At 42.9% G+C, this 17,688-nt stretch overlaps 1 protein-coding gene across 1 annotated transcript in view; it reads right to left on the bottom strand.

Annotated features, from left to right (window-relative positions):
* The window catches only part of ST6GALNAC5 (ST6 N-acetylgalactosaminide alpha-2,6-sialyltransferase 5), a 176,343-nt gene extending 170,096 nt beyond the window's left edge, over positions 1-6,247 (bottom strand). Inside the window, exons 1-2 of the mRNA XM_025935311.2 lie at positions 5,984-6,247; positions 4,877-5,101 (exon numbers count right to left, since the gene is read on the bottom strand). Of these exons, the coding sequence (XP_025791096.1) occupies positions 4,877-5,101; positions 5,984-5,998 (240 nt within the window). The 5' untranslated portion in view covers positions 5,999-6,247. The remainder of the gene's footprint in view (positions 1-4,876; positions 5,102-5,983) is intronic.
* Positions 6,248-17,688: the final 11,441 nt, after the last annotated feature.

The following is a 17,688-nucleotide window of genomic DNA, read 5'->3' as shown; positions in this document are numbered from 1 at the left end:
TACTGGGTCCTTGGGACTCCACTGATGTTTCTTACAGAGGAAGGACTTTACAAATGGTGAGGTAGCTTTGTCCCTCTCCACAACCCCCTTTCCCCAAACACTCTGCTTTCTTCCATCCTTTAATAAATACTTGTGTGTTCATTAAGTGTCAAGTATTATTCTAGGGCCTGGGGTTAAACTGGTCAACAAGATGTACAAATACTTTGCTATCTATCACAGCACTTAGATTCTACTTGGGGGGGGGGGGGAAGACAAACAATAGACAAGGAGACTTTAAGATTCTTTCAGACCTTGTTAACTAATATAAGGAAAATAAAAGAGGCTAATATGATAGAGAAGACTATTAAGGATTGAGCTATTTAAACAGTATGGTCTACAAGAAGACATGTGATCTGAAGACTGAACGACCAGAAGGAGCCACCTATGTAAAAGATCTTGGGCAAGAGCTGTCCAGGGAGAGGGGACAGCAAGTGCAAAGGTCGTCAGGCAAAATGAGGATTCAAGGATCAGCAAGGAGACCACAATGGCCAGAAATGGAGAGGGAACCAGCTCAGACTCATTTACCAGGTGTGGTCTGGGCTTTGTGTGGGAGTATCTTGGCATTACTCCTTGGGAAGCTGGAGAAATACTTCTGGCTCTCAGAATTAAGGAAGATTATGTATTTCAATAAGTGTTACATGAACACTTCTCCTATTAAAGGCAACCACATTACTGCAACTCGTCACCCATGAAAAACAGTTCATTTCATAATTCTTTTTGGTTGACAATTTGTGATAACAGGGTTTCATCACCATTGGCGGATTATATTTTGTAGTACTTGAGCACTAAAATTTAGGTCACTTTGAATTTAAGATCCAAATTATCTATCGTTGATTGGATGCCTCAAATATTGTAAAATGGAATCTCATAAATGGGACAACCTTGTATTTGAGAATTTATATGCTTTTTAAAGGAAGAATGCTTATGCCACAATCCTAAAGTAAGTTATATGGCATGTGCCTTTTTTTCTGGTTTTGAATTATTTTTCAACTCTTGCATTGACCTGTCCTATCACTCCAACTGGACATCCGTGAATTAAAAGCAAACATACTGCTACCTCCAAGCAGTTTCGTTTTGTCTGAATAACTGAGTGCTTAAGGAAGGAAAGAACCAAGGACAAGCATGTTATTAGTATGTGTAAAATCCATTCCTGGGAGCTCCTACTGAAGCAAGGAGATAGCAGCTCAGCTTCAGACCCCATTGATCACTGCTCTTTCATAAGCCATCTTAGAAAAGGGCAGCCCAGGTGACAAGTGGGCCTTCTGTGATAAGGGCTCCTGTCCATTGGAAATGGGAATCAGCTCATAGTTTCATTTCACAGGGTCCACCAGATGGCAAATGACTTTATCTACCCGGACCAGATCCGGGCTGGAAACAGAATGCATTCCATGCCCCCCTTCCACTCTGCTGGAAAAATTGGAGTTTTTCTGTGAAGGTTGCTTGATTTAGTATGTGTGTATGTGTGTGTGTGTGTGTGTGTGTGTGTGTGTGTGTGTGTGTATCTGTGTGTGTCTATGTGCACAAATGCACACTTAAGCGTGATTATAGTTCTAAATACAAGTTTCCAAATGCATGACAATTGTCTTCTTTGCTTGTGTCTGGCTGATCTGGTTAGAAATCAGTAGCTTCCAAAAATGGGGACCAGCATAGTAATGGCAGGATACAGATACAGTAGCTGCAGTGACAGACATGTAACAAGATTGAAATGAGTTGGTGAAACATTTGTGGGAAAAGGTCTGGGGAAAAGGGTTGGAAATGAAGAGAAAGAATCTATCTAACAGAAAATGAAATGTCTTCATTATCACAAGAAACTCCAAGTAGCCTTCACTTAGTCACACTGGAATTACAATTTCAGCTCACATCGTTTGCGAACGAGGAAGTAGAGAATATGACCATGGAAAGTGATATTTTAAGCTTCAACACACATTGCTCATCACTGGCTTGACTTGCAGCATGTCTTTCAACAAAAGCACATAGTGATTTAATCTCAACAGTAATTTAGTCTGCAGCCGTATGAGACAAGACTATCATTGCAGACAGGCTGTGATTTGTGAAATTCAGGTGCTGGGGATTAGGACCACCTGTTGAATTTAATCTTAGAGTTATAATGTTAATACCATCATGTAACTGAACATAAACACTACATATTTATCAGACTTTGGGACCTCCAGCCATGGAGATGTGAACATTTTCCTAAATGGTATCTGTAACTCTCTCCAGATTCTGTAAATCAACAGCAAATAAAAAGTCTGTTGGAATTCTGATTCAATATGCAGTAGCATATGCCTTGGTGGTCATTACATTCGGCACATCCTATAATTTTTCTAAGGCCTGATATGAGCGTGGAAAAACAAAAAAAGCAATCAGGGTATCATCTAGCAACATAGTAAGAATAGAAAATCTTTCATTCTTTGTAAATCAGAAAAAAAAATCTTAGCAATATTCTAACAAATTTCTACCTCTGCCTAAGCAAGACTATAGGAAGATCCCAAGTAAACCTAAGAAAACAGCAACTTTTGGAGAGGACATATACACGTTACACATATACCTCCCTATAGCCATCAGAAATGAAACTTCACCCAATTTTCAGTCAGTTAGATAGTAACAGTAAAGTGATTACATTTTGAGTAGAAGTTTATATTTAGTTCAGTGGGACAATTGGGATAATGCCTGGAGAGAAGGCATAGATTTTAAGATTTGCATTTGTTCTTTTGCTTGGGGTAGGGTAAACGCTGTTGATCCTTTGAGTATGGAATTTGGTGACACGTTGGTTTTCTAGGAAAGAATGCCGTTGGTATTAATTATATGCAGAGACCTTCCTGGTCACATTTATAATTCTCTGCTAAGAATTCCAAGGACTTTCACACACATTTATCATCCATATAACAACTTTACAATTTATAAAACCCTTTATTGCAGATTATGTCAAATTCCCATATGGGAGTTTCAACATTCCTTCCCAAAAAGGGCTGGTTTTCATTGTAATGAAATAAGGCTCTGAAACATTGAAAATGGAATCCAATAATATATTTGTGCAAATAGACACTGTTTTGAAAACAAATATGAGGGAATCATATTTTGCCTTATGCTATCAATGTTCTTGGCTGGTGTCTGTCCAGCAGGAGAACACAGAAAGGAAAGTATTAGGAATACCCTCCCAAAGGCAGATCAAAGCTTTCAGCAAATTTACCTTTTCACACCCCATTAATCAAAGCTTCGCAAGAGCTATCTAGCCATTTTCACTAAACAACAGCCATGAAAATCCACTAAGTTCAATAAATTCATCATATACCAGTTACACATAAACACCACATCCATCCAGTCAGAAGCAGATGTCTAAACTTTTCTAGAACTCTAGCCCTTATGGGTTGCTTTTGCACATACAGATATAAAGGGTGTAATCAATCAACATCTCCAAGAGAAAACTGAAGCTGTTATTATAAAACTAATGACCCTCTCTACTTTTGATTTTAGGATTCTACCCCCAGCTCCTCCCCCCACCTCCAAATCACTTCCTAATGAAATCCCTTCCTCTTTTCTGCTTCCCCAAATTTTCCCCAGTACACATTCCACCTTTTCAGAGAGAATTTCCTTAAACCTTCCAGAACAGTGACCTTTCTCATCTCCGCACCCTAACAGTACTGTTTTATATCTAGCATTTCTTATACATAATACCTATCAGTCTACCTATCTAACCGTCCATCCATGTTTCATGGTATGTTTGTTTGTTTTTTCCACAAGTATCCAAAGATCCCCAACCCTGGGTCCTTTTGACCCTCCAAAATCCTTTTGGCTGTATGCATTGCACAAATGAGTGGAAATATTTTGACTGCCACTTAAAAAAAGTTTGACTTTTTCATGCACGGTAAGGCCAATCTTTGTTTTTCAAGCAAAAGGACCACCTGCTAAATATTAGTTTGGCTCATAACCATAAAATCTAGTAATACAAAAAGCAGAAGAGCTGCGTGGTTTCAAGAAACTCTCTAACCTTTATAGAGCAGATACAGAGTGGAACTGTGTTTTAGTAAAAACATATTAGGAGCTTCAAATAATGGGGAATATATTTAAACTGTATTAAAATATCTTTTCAGAATCAGGAAACCTGATTAGAATTCTCCCAGAGGCTTCTCACACTGAAACCAGAGATTTATTATTTGGGGGAAAGGAGGCTCAATTTTTAAAAATCCATCTTATTAACTATTAGCCAAGCCATGCAAAGGCTTCCCGGAAGGCAGAGAAAAACAGGCCCTCAACGATGAGTTTCAAGCCAATGGAAGCGGAGTTTGTGCCTCCAGCCTTCCGCGCCTGCCTTGGGACCGCTCCCCAAGGCTGTGGCAATTCTTCCCAGAGCAATCCGAAGCCGAGATCAGAGGGGAATCTTCGAGCAGGAGCCGCCGCGGCCGAGGACTGGCAGTCACTCACCCACCAGTTCCCAGCGGGGCAACGCTCAGGCTGTTACTCGCGCCATCGCCGGCTCTCCTCCCAGCAAGGGCGCGACTGGGCTGCCAAACCCGACGCTTCAGGAACCCAGCACCCACCCCCGCAGCTGCAATTTTGGGGCTCAGTGGGTTTCACCTCCGGGGTCGGTTCCTGTTACGATACTGGGCTTTAGGTCCGCTCATCTCACCCCTATTCCCTGGAAAACTTTACCTCCGTCTCCAAACAGGAATTCATTCCGAGAAAGAACTCTCCCACCCCACCCCGGCGGCTCCGCTCCCCCTTCCAGCCTCCTCAAGGCACCTACTCACGGCGCCTCCCAGCCCCGGGAAAGGGGGCAGGCTCAGGTGTGCGGGATCCCCAGGCTGGGTGGTGCGCGTGCCGGTGAGCGAGCTGTCACCTTGTGGTCCGCCACGCCGAGGTATCCGTCCAACGGCCGCGGTGCAGCGGGGATCCGGGGTCTCGAGGGGGGGCTGCTCTCCGCCGACGGCTGCGCGCTGCCGGTCGCCCCTGCCTGCTGCTGCTGCTGCGGGGGCCGCTCCTTCTGGCCGCCGAGGCTGCTGTACACGAGCAACAAGCTGGTGCACATGGTGGTGAGCGCTAAACACACAGCCAGACCATGGCGCTGCGGGCGGGAGGGAGAGAGCAGAGGGGAGCTGCTGAGAGCCGAACCCGGAGGAGCGCGCCGGCGGTGACACGCGCGAGGCGGTCAGACGCGCAATGTTGGGGGGGGGGGGGGGGGACGGCGGCGTTCCGGGGCTGGAAGGAGGTGGCCGGGGTCCCAGCCCCCCGCGCGCCGCGGGGGCAGGAGAGGCACCGTCCTCTCGCGCACGGCAGGGGATGCTCCCGAGCGTGGCTGCTCTCGGCGGACGCCACCACCCAGATCTCTCGGCAGAGGGCAGGTGGTGCGCGGCGCCCAGCTTACGCGAGGGAAAGCGCGCCGGCCGCGAGGGCAGAGGTGGGCTCGCACTTTGAGGAGGGGCCCCCTCCCCCAGCTCCGCTGCTGGAACCTCTAGCCCTTGCACCCTCTCCTTCTTGGACCCGCGGGGCTCTACCTCGGCGATTCTTGCAAGTTTGAAATCCGACAAGAAAACCAAGAAAGTCTGCAAATGTTTCCCCCCTCCCCGCCCCTCTTAGTTTTTGCCAGGCTGTTGCTTTTGGGTATCCTGCACCCCTGAACCATGCGCCCACCCCTCCACCGCTTCTCCAGCTCTCCGTGGGGCCCCAGACCTCTCTCCCGAGATCCAGGAGCCAAGGCAACCCGAGTTCCCATCCCGGCTCTGGGATTCCGAGCCAGGCAGAACCAGGGAACCGGAAGGGGGCACTGAGCAGGTGGAAAGTTGTCCCTTTGTAACAGGCGACCTCGCGGCGCAGGGGTAGGCGCCCTGGAGCTCTCCCGCGCGCCCCGGAGCTCTCCCGCGCGCCCCGGAGCTCTCCCGCGCGCCCCGGGGACGCTGCGTCCCGGGGTCCCCGCCTCTGCTCAGAGGAGTTGCAACAAATGACTCACCATCAGGGTCTTCATTTTGGGCACCTCTTTTGTGAGGAATCCTCAGGCACACGCGTCCGGAGCCACTTTTTCTTGGAGGGTTTCCATGGTGGGTGATGGGGGGGCGGGCGGCTCTGATTTTCGCCCGGCTGCCAGCCGCGGCTGAGTGGGTAGGAGAGCCGCGGGACCCAGGAAGAGCGGCTGTTGCAGAGATTAGAGACAGAATTAAAACTGAACCGGACCCTCGTAGTCTCTCAGTGATCTACACAACTGCCGCCTGCCGCCGCCTGCTGGGTCCTAAAGACCTCTGCATCTCCCCCTTTCCCGCCCCCAAATAATAATCTTTTCAGCCGAGTGGAATTTCTGGGGCGAGAGAGTTAACCGTGCCAATGTACCCACCTATTGGTCCGAGGGCTTATTTATCTTTTATGAAGTCATCAAGTAAAAACGAAGGAGAACCCCATTGGATTCTGAACATGATAGCCATTTGAAAATTTGCAAACTAAATTGTTTTGTAATTTTGATAAGAAGTCAACTGTGCAAATGTCAGTGGCCCTATTTATAGCTTTTGCATTTGTGTTCCTAGCATGGGGAAATCTGTCAGGAAATAATTTTTCCAAAAAATTATTTATTATTTCAGTTGCCCAGTTGTAGGCTTTCTGATATCTCCTTTAGTTTTACTTTTTAAATCCAATTATTCTCATGCATCCTTTATATTTAAATTTTCATCTAAATTATTTAACTCATTACTTGTTTTGAAAATTACAATTTATATTTTTATCAGAACTTTGAGGTTTCTAGTGTTCGTCTAAATGATTTTTAAGTGTTAGAAACAGTCGGCACATCACAGTCACATGATTAACTGGACCTGTAGATTCTTCCTAATTTTAAGGAAAGCTTTTCAGCTGCTAGAGATAAAACTGCTTACTGCTTATTTTTTGACTCCTAAGGACTTTGGTGCTCTCCTTGTAATGGTCTACTGCCCTGACAGTACATAATTTCACATTTAGAATTTCAATCAAAAATTTCTAAAAGTTACCGTTGTATGTTGGGAAATTCATGTCAACAGCTTGTTGTAAGGCCACTCTCCCTCCTGCATTGAGTTACAAGTGGCATTTGTTAAATGTCTAATTTAATTAAAACATATTTCCTGTGAAATTAATCAGTGAGAATAGTTGTCTTAATGTATTACTTAACACCTCACCTGTAGCAGTGTAATGTTAAAGATTACATTGAGATGGAAATGATCAGCAGGCCAACTGAACCATAGGCACAATAAGAGCTTTCTCAAGGCCAAAAAAGGCATTACAATCATTTTTTAATCTTCAGTAATCCATTGCTCCACTGATGATACAACAGGAGCTATTTTTAACCTACGAGGCATCCTTCCACACTTAGTATTAAGGAAGTTAAAATTATTGGTACAACAGTGACTATCAATGCAATGTGTTTAGGGGGAAGCAAGACACACGCAGGATTTAGCCTTTTAAGGAAAAGCAAAAAATTCAAAACACGGTCCAACATTGCCAGCCTTGAAGCTGTTTATTCAATTTGTGCTTTAGGCATGAATAGTACCAGTTGTTAGGGCAGGAAAAGCGGCAGCCAGAGGAGAATCTTATCAGGTCTTAGCAATTCTTTATTGTATGGGTGCACTTGACACTCAAATTAGGGAAACAAAGGACCAACTTGATGAATCATCACAAACAGATTATCTGTGTTTCTCCAGGGCTCCTTCTGAGATGCTGCTACACTAAGCTCCTGCATTTTTCAGGATCATTCCCCTCCCATCTAGCAAGTTGCCCAGTGACCGATAAAACACGTCTAATATATTTTGCTATGCCAAACAGAGCCATCATATTTATGATTTAAGCTCATGGCAGCACGTTGGACATCTGTTACACGGTATGTCTGACCACATTCATTAGGCGTATGCTTTTTTTTTTTCCTCCTGGGATGGCAGTTAGCTAGTTGCTAAATCCACTTATGAGATGGCCAGAGTAAATTTAAAAATGTAATTCTGAACTTGATTTAAATAATTTCAAGGTCCCTGGCTTTCAAATACTTGATTAGATTGATGTGATGGTTTTAGGCAGTCTGGCCTGAGAGCAAAATGGACAAGGTGGGGTGGGGGAAGGGCAGATGAAACAAGTAACAGAAGTTAAAATCCTTGTGCTGTTCAATTCAGTGATCATATAATTATCACCTGCTATGTGGTGGTTCTATATTGGGGAATGCAGGGATGAATAAGACACAGATCCCCTCTCCTCTAGGACCTCACAACCGTGTGTGTGTGCGCGCACGCGCATGCATATAAAGTGTGCGACAAGTCTGCAAGTTGGCAATAAAAGGCAGCACTAGAGATTCAACATATATTTATCTAGTACGTACCATGTTCAGCACCTACTCTGGTGAACACCTACTATGTGCCAGACATTGGTGTTACCTGGACGAACAGATCACATGCTGCCCCAAGGAACTCAGTCTACTCCCACATAAATGCTATGAACCTTTATGTTACAAAGAACTTCTTAGGAAACAAATACTTGATTTGTTTTTCAACCTCCAAGTGCTTGCTTGTTTAAGATCTAAGGGGTTTGATATTTTCAAGGTACCCACCGGTGAAGTTTGTGTAGCTTCATGCACACTTCTCAGTTAATCATTTGAATATCCAGAAAAAGAAGAAAATAAGCAGTGCTTGCAGACACTTGCTTGACCTGGAGACAAGAATACAAGCCATAAAGCTATTTTAGTTCATCTAACTTGTCCAGTTCAATACAAAGTGATTCAGGGAATCACAATTTGCTTCTCAGAATCCAGGTAACTAAGATAGATTTCTCACCACTTAAAATTTTGCCACATTTTGCCTCTGGTGCCATCACATCCAATCAAATAGATTCCTACTTTTGAAGAAAAAAAAGAAAGAAAGAAAGAAAAAAAGAAAGAAAGGAAAGGAAAGGAAAGGGCAAGAAATTGAGTGTTCCGCAATGTAGGTTATGTGATAAACTGAAAGTGAGAATTTACAAGACATGTCATGGGGTGAGGAGGAGGAGGTGAAATCTGAAACTCAGAGGGGGCACCAGCCTGTAGGGCTTGGCCACAAAGGCGCCATGAAGCTACTGAAGGAGGAAGAAACTTACTGGAAACTCCTGCACCCTGCCCATGATTCCTAAGTGACCTCACAATTCAGAAACAAGTGTTTCAAACATTTCAAAGACAGATGAAAAGCAGAAAATTACATAATGTAAATAGCATTTGAGATACAACTTGCTTTCCACTTGATCTTAGAGAAGGAGAGAAAAGTTTCATTAAACGCTACAAAAGCAAAAAGCTCACAAATGGCAGAAAGTCCTAGAACAAATTTGAAATTTGTCCATCTGTGTTCTGCAGTTTGCTTAACTCCCTTTACTTCACAGGTTGTGCCTAGTGGGCTAGTTGGAGAACAAGTCCTTGGAGTCAAATGTCCAGGACCCAGATTCGGACTTTACCACTTACCAGCTCTGTGACCTTGGGTAAGTTACTTAGTTTCTTCATCTAAAATGCCAATCATGAGAGCACCTACCTCAAAGTACTGTTAAATGAGATGCTACAAGTGTCAAGAAGCATACTAACAGACTCTTAACTACTGTTAGTCATATTTTATGATCATGATTAATAAACTGGGTTTGAAGGCAAAAGACCAGAGATTGGCCTATGTGACCAAGAGCTACATGACCTTGAACAAGAGACTTAATAAGCGGGGGTGCCTGGGTGGCTCAGTCTGTTACACGTCCGACTCTTGATTTTGGTTCAGGTCATGAACACACAGTTCATGGGATCAAGCCTCACATTGGGCTCAGTGCTGACAGTGTGGAGGCTGCTTGGGATACTCTCTCCCTCCCTCTCTATCTCTCCTTCACTCACATAGTCTCTCTCTCTCAAAATAAATAAATATTCAAAACAATATTAAGCAGACTTATAACTTATCTGTAAAATGGATATAACAGAGCCTATCCCACAAATGCTTAGAAGGCTTGTTAAGATATTATATATGTAACTGCTTTGTGAACTGTATAACTCTGTGTAAGTTAATAGTCATCTATCAAATACCAATGGAGCATCTACTATGTGGCAGACCCTGTTCTAGGCCCTGGAATTATGACCAAAGCATGCAAGAACTCTGCCCTAGGAGACTATATTCAAGCTAGGGCAATAAACCAATGAAATAGAATGTCAGGCACTAGGGGAAAAAAAGCAGGGCAAAGCAGTTAGAAATTGGGGTGGAATGTGCTGTTTTAGTTAGGATACTCACATCTGAGCAGAGATTTGAATAAAATGAGGGAAGGATCCATGAGGTATCTAGAGGAAGAACAGTCTAGGCAGAGGGAACAGCATGTGCAAAGTCCATGAGGGAAGAGCTTGACTGGCATGTTGAGATAGCAAGGAGGTTGGTGTGGCTGGAGAAGGGAGCAAGAGAGAGAGTGGTAGGGGAGGAGGGCAGAGAGGAAGTGGAGGGGCAGATCATCTAGGGCCTCCTAGGCCATGAAAAGGACAGTGCGAAGGAAACCCACTGAAGGGCTTAAAGTGGAGGAAAGCCATGGATCCTTAATGTTTTGGAAAGGTCATCTGGCTGCTATGCTGAGAATAGCTTTGGGGGAGCAAGAGTGGAAGCAGTGTGATCCCTTCGGAAGTTATTGTAGTAGTCTAGGTGGAAAGAGTGATGGGTTTCAGGATTTGCTGGCTATTGGGTATGCAATAGGAGCAAAGGAAAGGAGGCAGACCAATGCAAGGCAGCTGGGAGAATGCAACTGCTATCTCCAAGATGGGAAACACTGCAAGAAAAACAGTTCTGGGCGGCTGAGAATGGAGAATTTGGATTTAGATGTACTCATATGAGATGTCACAGGCAGTGGGAGTTCAGCCATGATGCTGGGCTCAGAGATGTGATCTCGGCATCACAGCTCATGAAAGAATGAAGTCACCTAGGAATGAGCCAGGACACAGAAGAATAAAGGTCACAGGCCTGAGCCCCAGAGCTCCAAATTTCAGGCAGCAAGAATAGGAGGCATCGTTACAGCAATAATACTGAAAAACAATAAATGACTATCTGAACTTGATTTGATTTAGATGGCTGATTATTTTCATTTCAAATGGATTTTCCATTCCAACACATTTAGTCATTTATGTACTCCAAGCACTTTTCACATTCTGTGATTGTACTGAGCACATTCATTTATGTATTTATTGTTCATCCTTTCTTCTACGTCATACATTTTCTAGAACTGGAACTATGCCCTATTACTGTTTATAATCTACAAGCCTGGTACATAACTGAGGGTAATGATATTAATCACTAACATTTGTTTAGCACTTACCACGTGCAGACACAAAGCTAAGAGTATTACATACATTAGCTTCTTCCATTCCCACAACTCCATGAGGTAGGTACTGTTACTGCCCCCATTTCACAAATGAGTGAACTGATGCCCTGAGAGTCATTTGTCCGAAGTCACCCAGATATTGAGTGGTAGCATTGAGCTAAATAAATATTTGTTAAAACAAATAATATTTGTAAAAGAATGAAGGAAGAGAAAAGCTTTGTAAGAGTGCCATGACCAAGTTCTTCTAATGAACTCTAAATTGATATGATTTATAAGAATATAGTTTACACCCAATCTTGAGGTAATATAACCAAAGGCAGTTCTTTGTTTTGTGATCTGGTTTTTTTTTTTTTTTTTTGCTACTTTTCTTGTTTTACGATACATTTTACATACAGTTAAATACACAAAATCTGAGTGTACAGTTTGATGAGTTTTGACAAAATTGTGCACCTGCTAATCACCACCACTCTCAAGACAGAGATCATTTCCATCATTTCAGACAATACCTTCATGCTTCCTTTTCAGTCATACTAAGCCCACCCAATAAGCAAACAGGCAAACATTGTCCTGATTTTTATCACTACAGATTAACTTTACCTATTCTAGACCTTAATATAGAGGAAGACATACAATATATATGCCGTTCAGTCTGACCTCTGCCACTTAGCATAATATTTTGAGGTTTACCCATGTTGTTGAGTGTCTTCACAGTCTGTTCCGTTTTATTGCTGAGTACTATTTTATGGTGTGAAAAGAGCACAATTGTTTTTATCCATTTTCCTATTAATGAATGCTCGGGTAGTTTCCAGTTTGGGGCCCTTAGGAAGAGACTTAAGAACGTTGTTGTCTTTTTGTAGATGGACACTTTCATTTTTTCTTGCACAAATACCTGGGAGCATAATGGTCAGGTCATGTGACAGGTGTACAGTAAACAGGTGGAGAAATCATCAAACTGTTTTCCATGGTGGTTGTACCATTTTTTATTCTCACCAGCAGTGAACGAGAGCTCCACTTGTTCCACCTCCGGGTCAGCACCTGGTGGCGTCAGTCCTCTCAATGCCTCTTTGCTTTTGGAACGTTTTCAAGATAAAGAAATCCTTGCCTAGCCAGGACCCTTCCTCACTGTGTGACCACTCTTCCCTTTTAATCTCATCTCCTGACTCTCTACCCACGAACATTTCGAATTTACAGGGACACCTTGAATTCATGGTATTTATGGTGAGTGAGCTGGGCCTTCACACAAGCTGCTCTACTTTGTGTTTCCTCTTCACATCTCTGCCTGTGCCTGGTCCATTGGCATCCCCCATTTTCGGAACCTGCCGTGGGACCGTGAGGCTCCTCCTTTATGCTTTCAAGCTCGGGTAGAAGCACAAGCTGGGAACCACTCAGGCCAGATTTGATGCAACCTCTGACTCTTAACTCACCTGTGACCAGAAGCAATCCACGGATAACTCTTCTCAAGTTTCCTCATTTGTAGTCAGCCAGTAGTAAGACCTTTCTGGAAGAGAGAGTGGTTGTGTAGACAAAATATACTAACATACGTAAAGTGTTCACCACCTTTCTGACTATATGGATGGATCAAACAAAAAGTATGTTTTTATAGCCTGCTTCATATAAACAGAGGGACATCAATTCTCAGATGTTTATTGAGCTTATAATAAAAATAGTAATGAAGATGCATTGTGTACTTGCCATCAGGCATTATATTAATTATAGGCATCGACTTATTTAATGTGTAATAATGTCATTTCCATTTTACCAGCAAGGAAACTGAGATAGAGAGATGTGAGATCATTGCCCAAGGTCACATGGCTAGAAAGTGACAGGTCAAGAGTTGACCACGTCTATTTGACTGCAGGCCCTTCCCTCATAATGTTTGCATTCCACACTCCGCTGTTTTCTGTATGCTCTGACTTCAGGCCAGGTCCTCCTAGATGCTGCAGGTGCAAAGAGGGGAGTGCAGAAGACAAACCCATTAGCAGATAATTATAATCAAGGGTTCAAAGTATAAAAATTGAGTTATAAATGAAGAATTAGAGGGGGCACAGAGGGACATGTAGCTATATGAGAGTGATTCAGCTATGATTTCTGGCAGAGGGCAATGCTCAGTTGGCTTTTTTTGGTTTTTGGTTTTTTCATTTTAAAAAATTTATTTATTTTTTTTTTCAATATAATTTATTGTCAAATTGGCTAACATACAGGGTGTACAGTGTGCTCTTGGTTTTAAAGAATCACTAGAAACAGGGTAGGAGAAGACCAGTGTCTCCAGGCAGAGAGGACAGCAAAAACAAAGGCATGGAAACAAGGAAACTCATGCTATGTGCTAGGAACAGACAAGGACTTTATGGGTGAGGCAGGGAGTTTTCAGAACCAGGCTGGTTCTGCACAGTTGTAGAGGTTGTGCAGCACAAAAGGATGCACATTTAAGTGGGCACAACACAACTCAGACACTGCAGATTTGTGTATTAGTTTGTCCATCAAGCATCTTGCTCTATAGACACCAGAGAATTACAACAATTTTCCATTAGATAGAAGTAGAGTGTTGTAAGTAACAGAAGCCTTTCAAAATTTGCACAATAGTGCTATTTGGGCTGAGAGGGGTCTAGTCAGAATTACTTTCTAGTGGCTGTCTCTGGAGACAGTGAGAAGGAAGGATTTGTTGGGGGAAAGACTAGAGCCAGAGAGAGCAGCCAGGATAATGTTGTGGAAATCCGGGTGAAAGATAAAAGCTTCAGCCAGAGCAGTGTGGGTCGGATGGATTCAAGAAATTCTTAGGCAGGTATTATGTTATAATGGCTAAAGTGGATCAAATCCTAACTATGCAGAAGAGGATTTATAAATACAAAGCCGTGCTTTTTCCCATGCAAAATAGTGTGTATAATTCTGGCCACATTTCAAAATGATATAGTATAATAATAAAAAATGGCTTACATCTTGTCTTTGTTTGGGTTCTCTCAGAAGCCTACGCTGGGATAAGGATCCATGTGCAAGTATTTCTTTGGAAGGTGAAGAAAACCCCAGTGGGGGAGTAGGGAAGTGGCACGGTGGGGATGGTGGCCAATAGATGGCTTGTCATCAAGCAAGCGACTCCTGTAGACAACTGGGGCTCAGTCCTCCTGGGGAAATTTTGGCAGTTAGTACAGAACTTAGTCGTTGGTTATTCCACCTGAGGGCTGAGGGAGTAGTGCTGTTTGTTTGGTTAAGGACTGCTCTGGGTGTGGAGTGGTGGCCGTGGATTCCTTGGCACACACCGCCTGCTGACAGGTGGCAGAGCGGGCGGGCTCTGGAGGCAGGAACAGTCCCTCAGGCTGAGACTTGCAGGTGCTGGAGCTCTAAGTCCCCATCTGCACTGAAGTGGCAAAGGCAGAGGATGTGGGCAGGGCACCCACAGCATCTGCCACACATGGAAATTGCTCTTCAGAGTTTTTGAAGGATTCAAATTCCTTATGTCGTTTGAACCTCCCAATAACCTTGTAAGGTAGAAACGTGGTTTCCAACTGAGGAATCTCTTATTCGTGGTCAGTTCCTACTACCTCCACAGCTGCTATTTCAAAGAGAAACATCTCTTGTCAGGGTCCCTCCTTTTTTCCTCACTCCTGATTTGTTTAGATGTCTGTCTTCTGATGGAGATTGGTGGCAGGTGAATTTAGAAATTTCGTACTGTTCACCTTTGTTTTCACAGATACTAGAAAACAGTAGGTGCTTAGTAAATGTGACTAGGTGGATGGATGAATGATTATTATCATTGCTGTTTTAACTTTGTTAAAGTTGGGACTGAGAGAGCTAACACAACTTATCTGAAGTCACACAGCCACTTAGTAGAGGCAGATCTTGAACTTGGCTCTTCCACTTTCCTCTGGAAAAAGCTTACTGCTACCACACAGCTCAGTTAGGGTGGACGTGGTGAATATTTGCGGGGGATTCGTAAACCCTACGGACCTATGAAGTTTTGGAGCATTTGAGGGGATGCCAACAGTTATAAAGAAAGACCAAGAAACTTCAGTAAACTCCTTTTATATTAGGAGTTGATTTTTGTTTTATTATTTATAATATCTCAAAGTAAAATGGGGCTAGATAAATAGGGGCCAACACTGTGACCCCATGAAAGGAAACACATTTTTTTTCCTCCAAGTGTGAAGGATAAAGGACAATATCTGTAGGACCTGATGTAGCATAGCCATCTGAAGGCTGAGTGGGGATGTGTGCTGCAAAGCTCCCTGTGCTCCTGGCTAACCCAGGAAGGCAAGGGTGATGCTGGGCCTGCATAGAAGGCAGGTTTTTTAATTCTTTTAATGCAGCACACACCACAAGGGGTAGCAGCTGCGAGAGGGGAAGCCAGTTAAGGAGTTTTCAAAATGAATTTGTAAGTGCGTTCTTGAGGGTCCTTGCAATATTTCTGCTAATGTAAAAGGCATGATTGATCTATCTGCATCTTTCTGCTTCTCTTCCCACGCTAATTTATATCATTCTGTGAAATCTTTGTGTGGAAATGATGCACATGCCATTTAAAGTAGCTGATTTTATTTCAGCAACATTGAAATGTTAAACTTTTAAAAAGTCAACATCATAAAAAAAAGTCAGCTTGAACTTTGTGTCCTCCTTGTAGCTGAATGTATGATTTTCAAATTTCCTTTTAGCTGTGGACTTCACCTACACTTCACCTCTGTGTAAAGGTAAGGGCTCCACTGTCACCTAGATTCGTGTTTGAATCCCAGCTCTGCCTTTTATGGACTATGACTTTGAGCGAGACACTAAATCTCTGTAAGCCCCTCTTGTCTCATCCACATAAGGGGACAGTAATACTGTCCTCCTCAGAGGGGTCATTTTAAGGATTAAATGAGGTAATGATGATAGAACCTAACACACGCAGGGCATTTTCTAGGGACTTAATCCGTGTAACAACCCTCAGTTATGTACTATTGTTTTGTTCCTTTTACAAGTAAGAAAATTGAAGCATAGATGGGCAAGATATCTTGCCTAAGGTCCAGTTACTAAGTGGCAGTATCAATATTTGGACCCTCACATCTAATGAAATTTAAAAACCCCAACTCTGTCAACTATTATCGTTGTTAGAATAATAGCTTTCCTGGAGGCTCATCATACGAATTAAAATTGGAACTGTCCTGGCTGACATAGAAGTGGGAAGCCATGGGGGCATCTCCTCAGAAAACAAACATAACTAGGAAACCACTGACTTTCCTAACACTGGTAGAGAAAAAACAAACATTAATAAAAAATGAAAACAAGCGGATGGATACCTACACATGTTCTGTTTGTTTTGCCTTATATGTCCTATTGGATACTTCAGAAATAACTACCTCTCCTGTTGTTTCTCAAATAAACAGCTGCACCTCCCAAGATGACAGATAGGAGCCATGACAACAGGTGTTTTGGACCTGCTTTTATGAAATCCTAGCAAGGGTATGTCAGTGACAACCAGATAGTTTTGCATTAAAATTTGTACTTAAATAACAACTTAAACTGTTTGAAAAATGTTCATTCTGCAAATATTGATGGGGTGTAACATTATGTATCAGCCATGGCTCTGGTATTTAGGGTTTGCTAGTACTGAAGTAGAAGCCCAGCTATACACGGTGATATGCCCAACTCCTAAGTCATTTCTCTTGGCCCCTCAGGTGGCCCTTCCCATTCGGTCCCTGTGGGCAGCGGATGACCACTTCTTTGTTGTATCATCTCAATCTAGACACTGGTGTCTTTTCCCACATATCCATATGTGTTCTGGAATGTTTCTATCTTCTTCCTGTAGAGGCATGTGTTGTTTTATTGTCTATTTCCAGAACCTCCTTTCCATCTCCTATCAACTAGGGCTATTCCTCATGTGAATTTGTTTGCCTTTTCAAGTCAGATAGAAGGCTGGGATTTCCTTCAACACAATGTCTCTGAAGGGACAGGTCTGCCAAAGTGCCTCACTTGCAAGATTATCATGAGGCTTAACCTTTGTAACTCATTTTACCCCTGACACAGGCCCTGGCACATAGTAGGCCATCAGTCACACATGATTTCCGTTCCTCTTTAAAAAATACGGTAGCTGAAACTACACACCATAAGATCATTTACAACTTATGCATTGTTATACATCAGGGCTTAAATATATGGAGATCATTTCTTCCTGTTGTAAGTTATCATCAAATAGAATTTATGAAACCTCAGATTCATGGGGTTGGGACGAATGGTATAAAATTGAGGCAATAAAGCTCCATTCTGCACTTTTGTTCAGAACTTCTTTCACACACATTTTTGTACCTAATAATAATATTTCATAGTTGTAAAACTTTTTTTTTTTCAACTTGGACATTTGCTACTATGGTTGGCATCATTCCACGCTTACATTAACTGGTCATATGCACC

This window comes from Puma concolor, chromosome C1 (genome assembly GCF_028749965.1).
Source record: "Puma concolor isolate L17-30 chromosome C1, mPumCon1.1.hap2, whole genome shotgun sequence".
Classification (NCBI taxonomy): Eukaryota; Metazoa; Chordata; class Mammalia; order Carnivora; family Felidae; genus Puma; species Puma concolor.
Note: the sequence above shows the minus strand (reverse complement) of the source record. Positions and strands in the feature narration are given on the sequence as shown.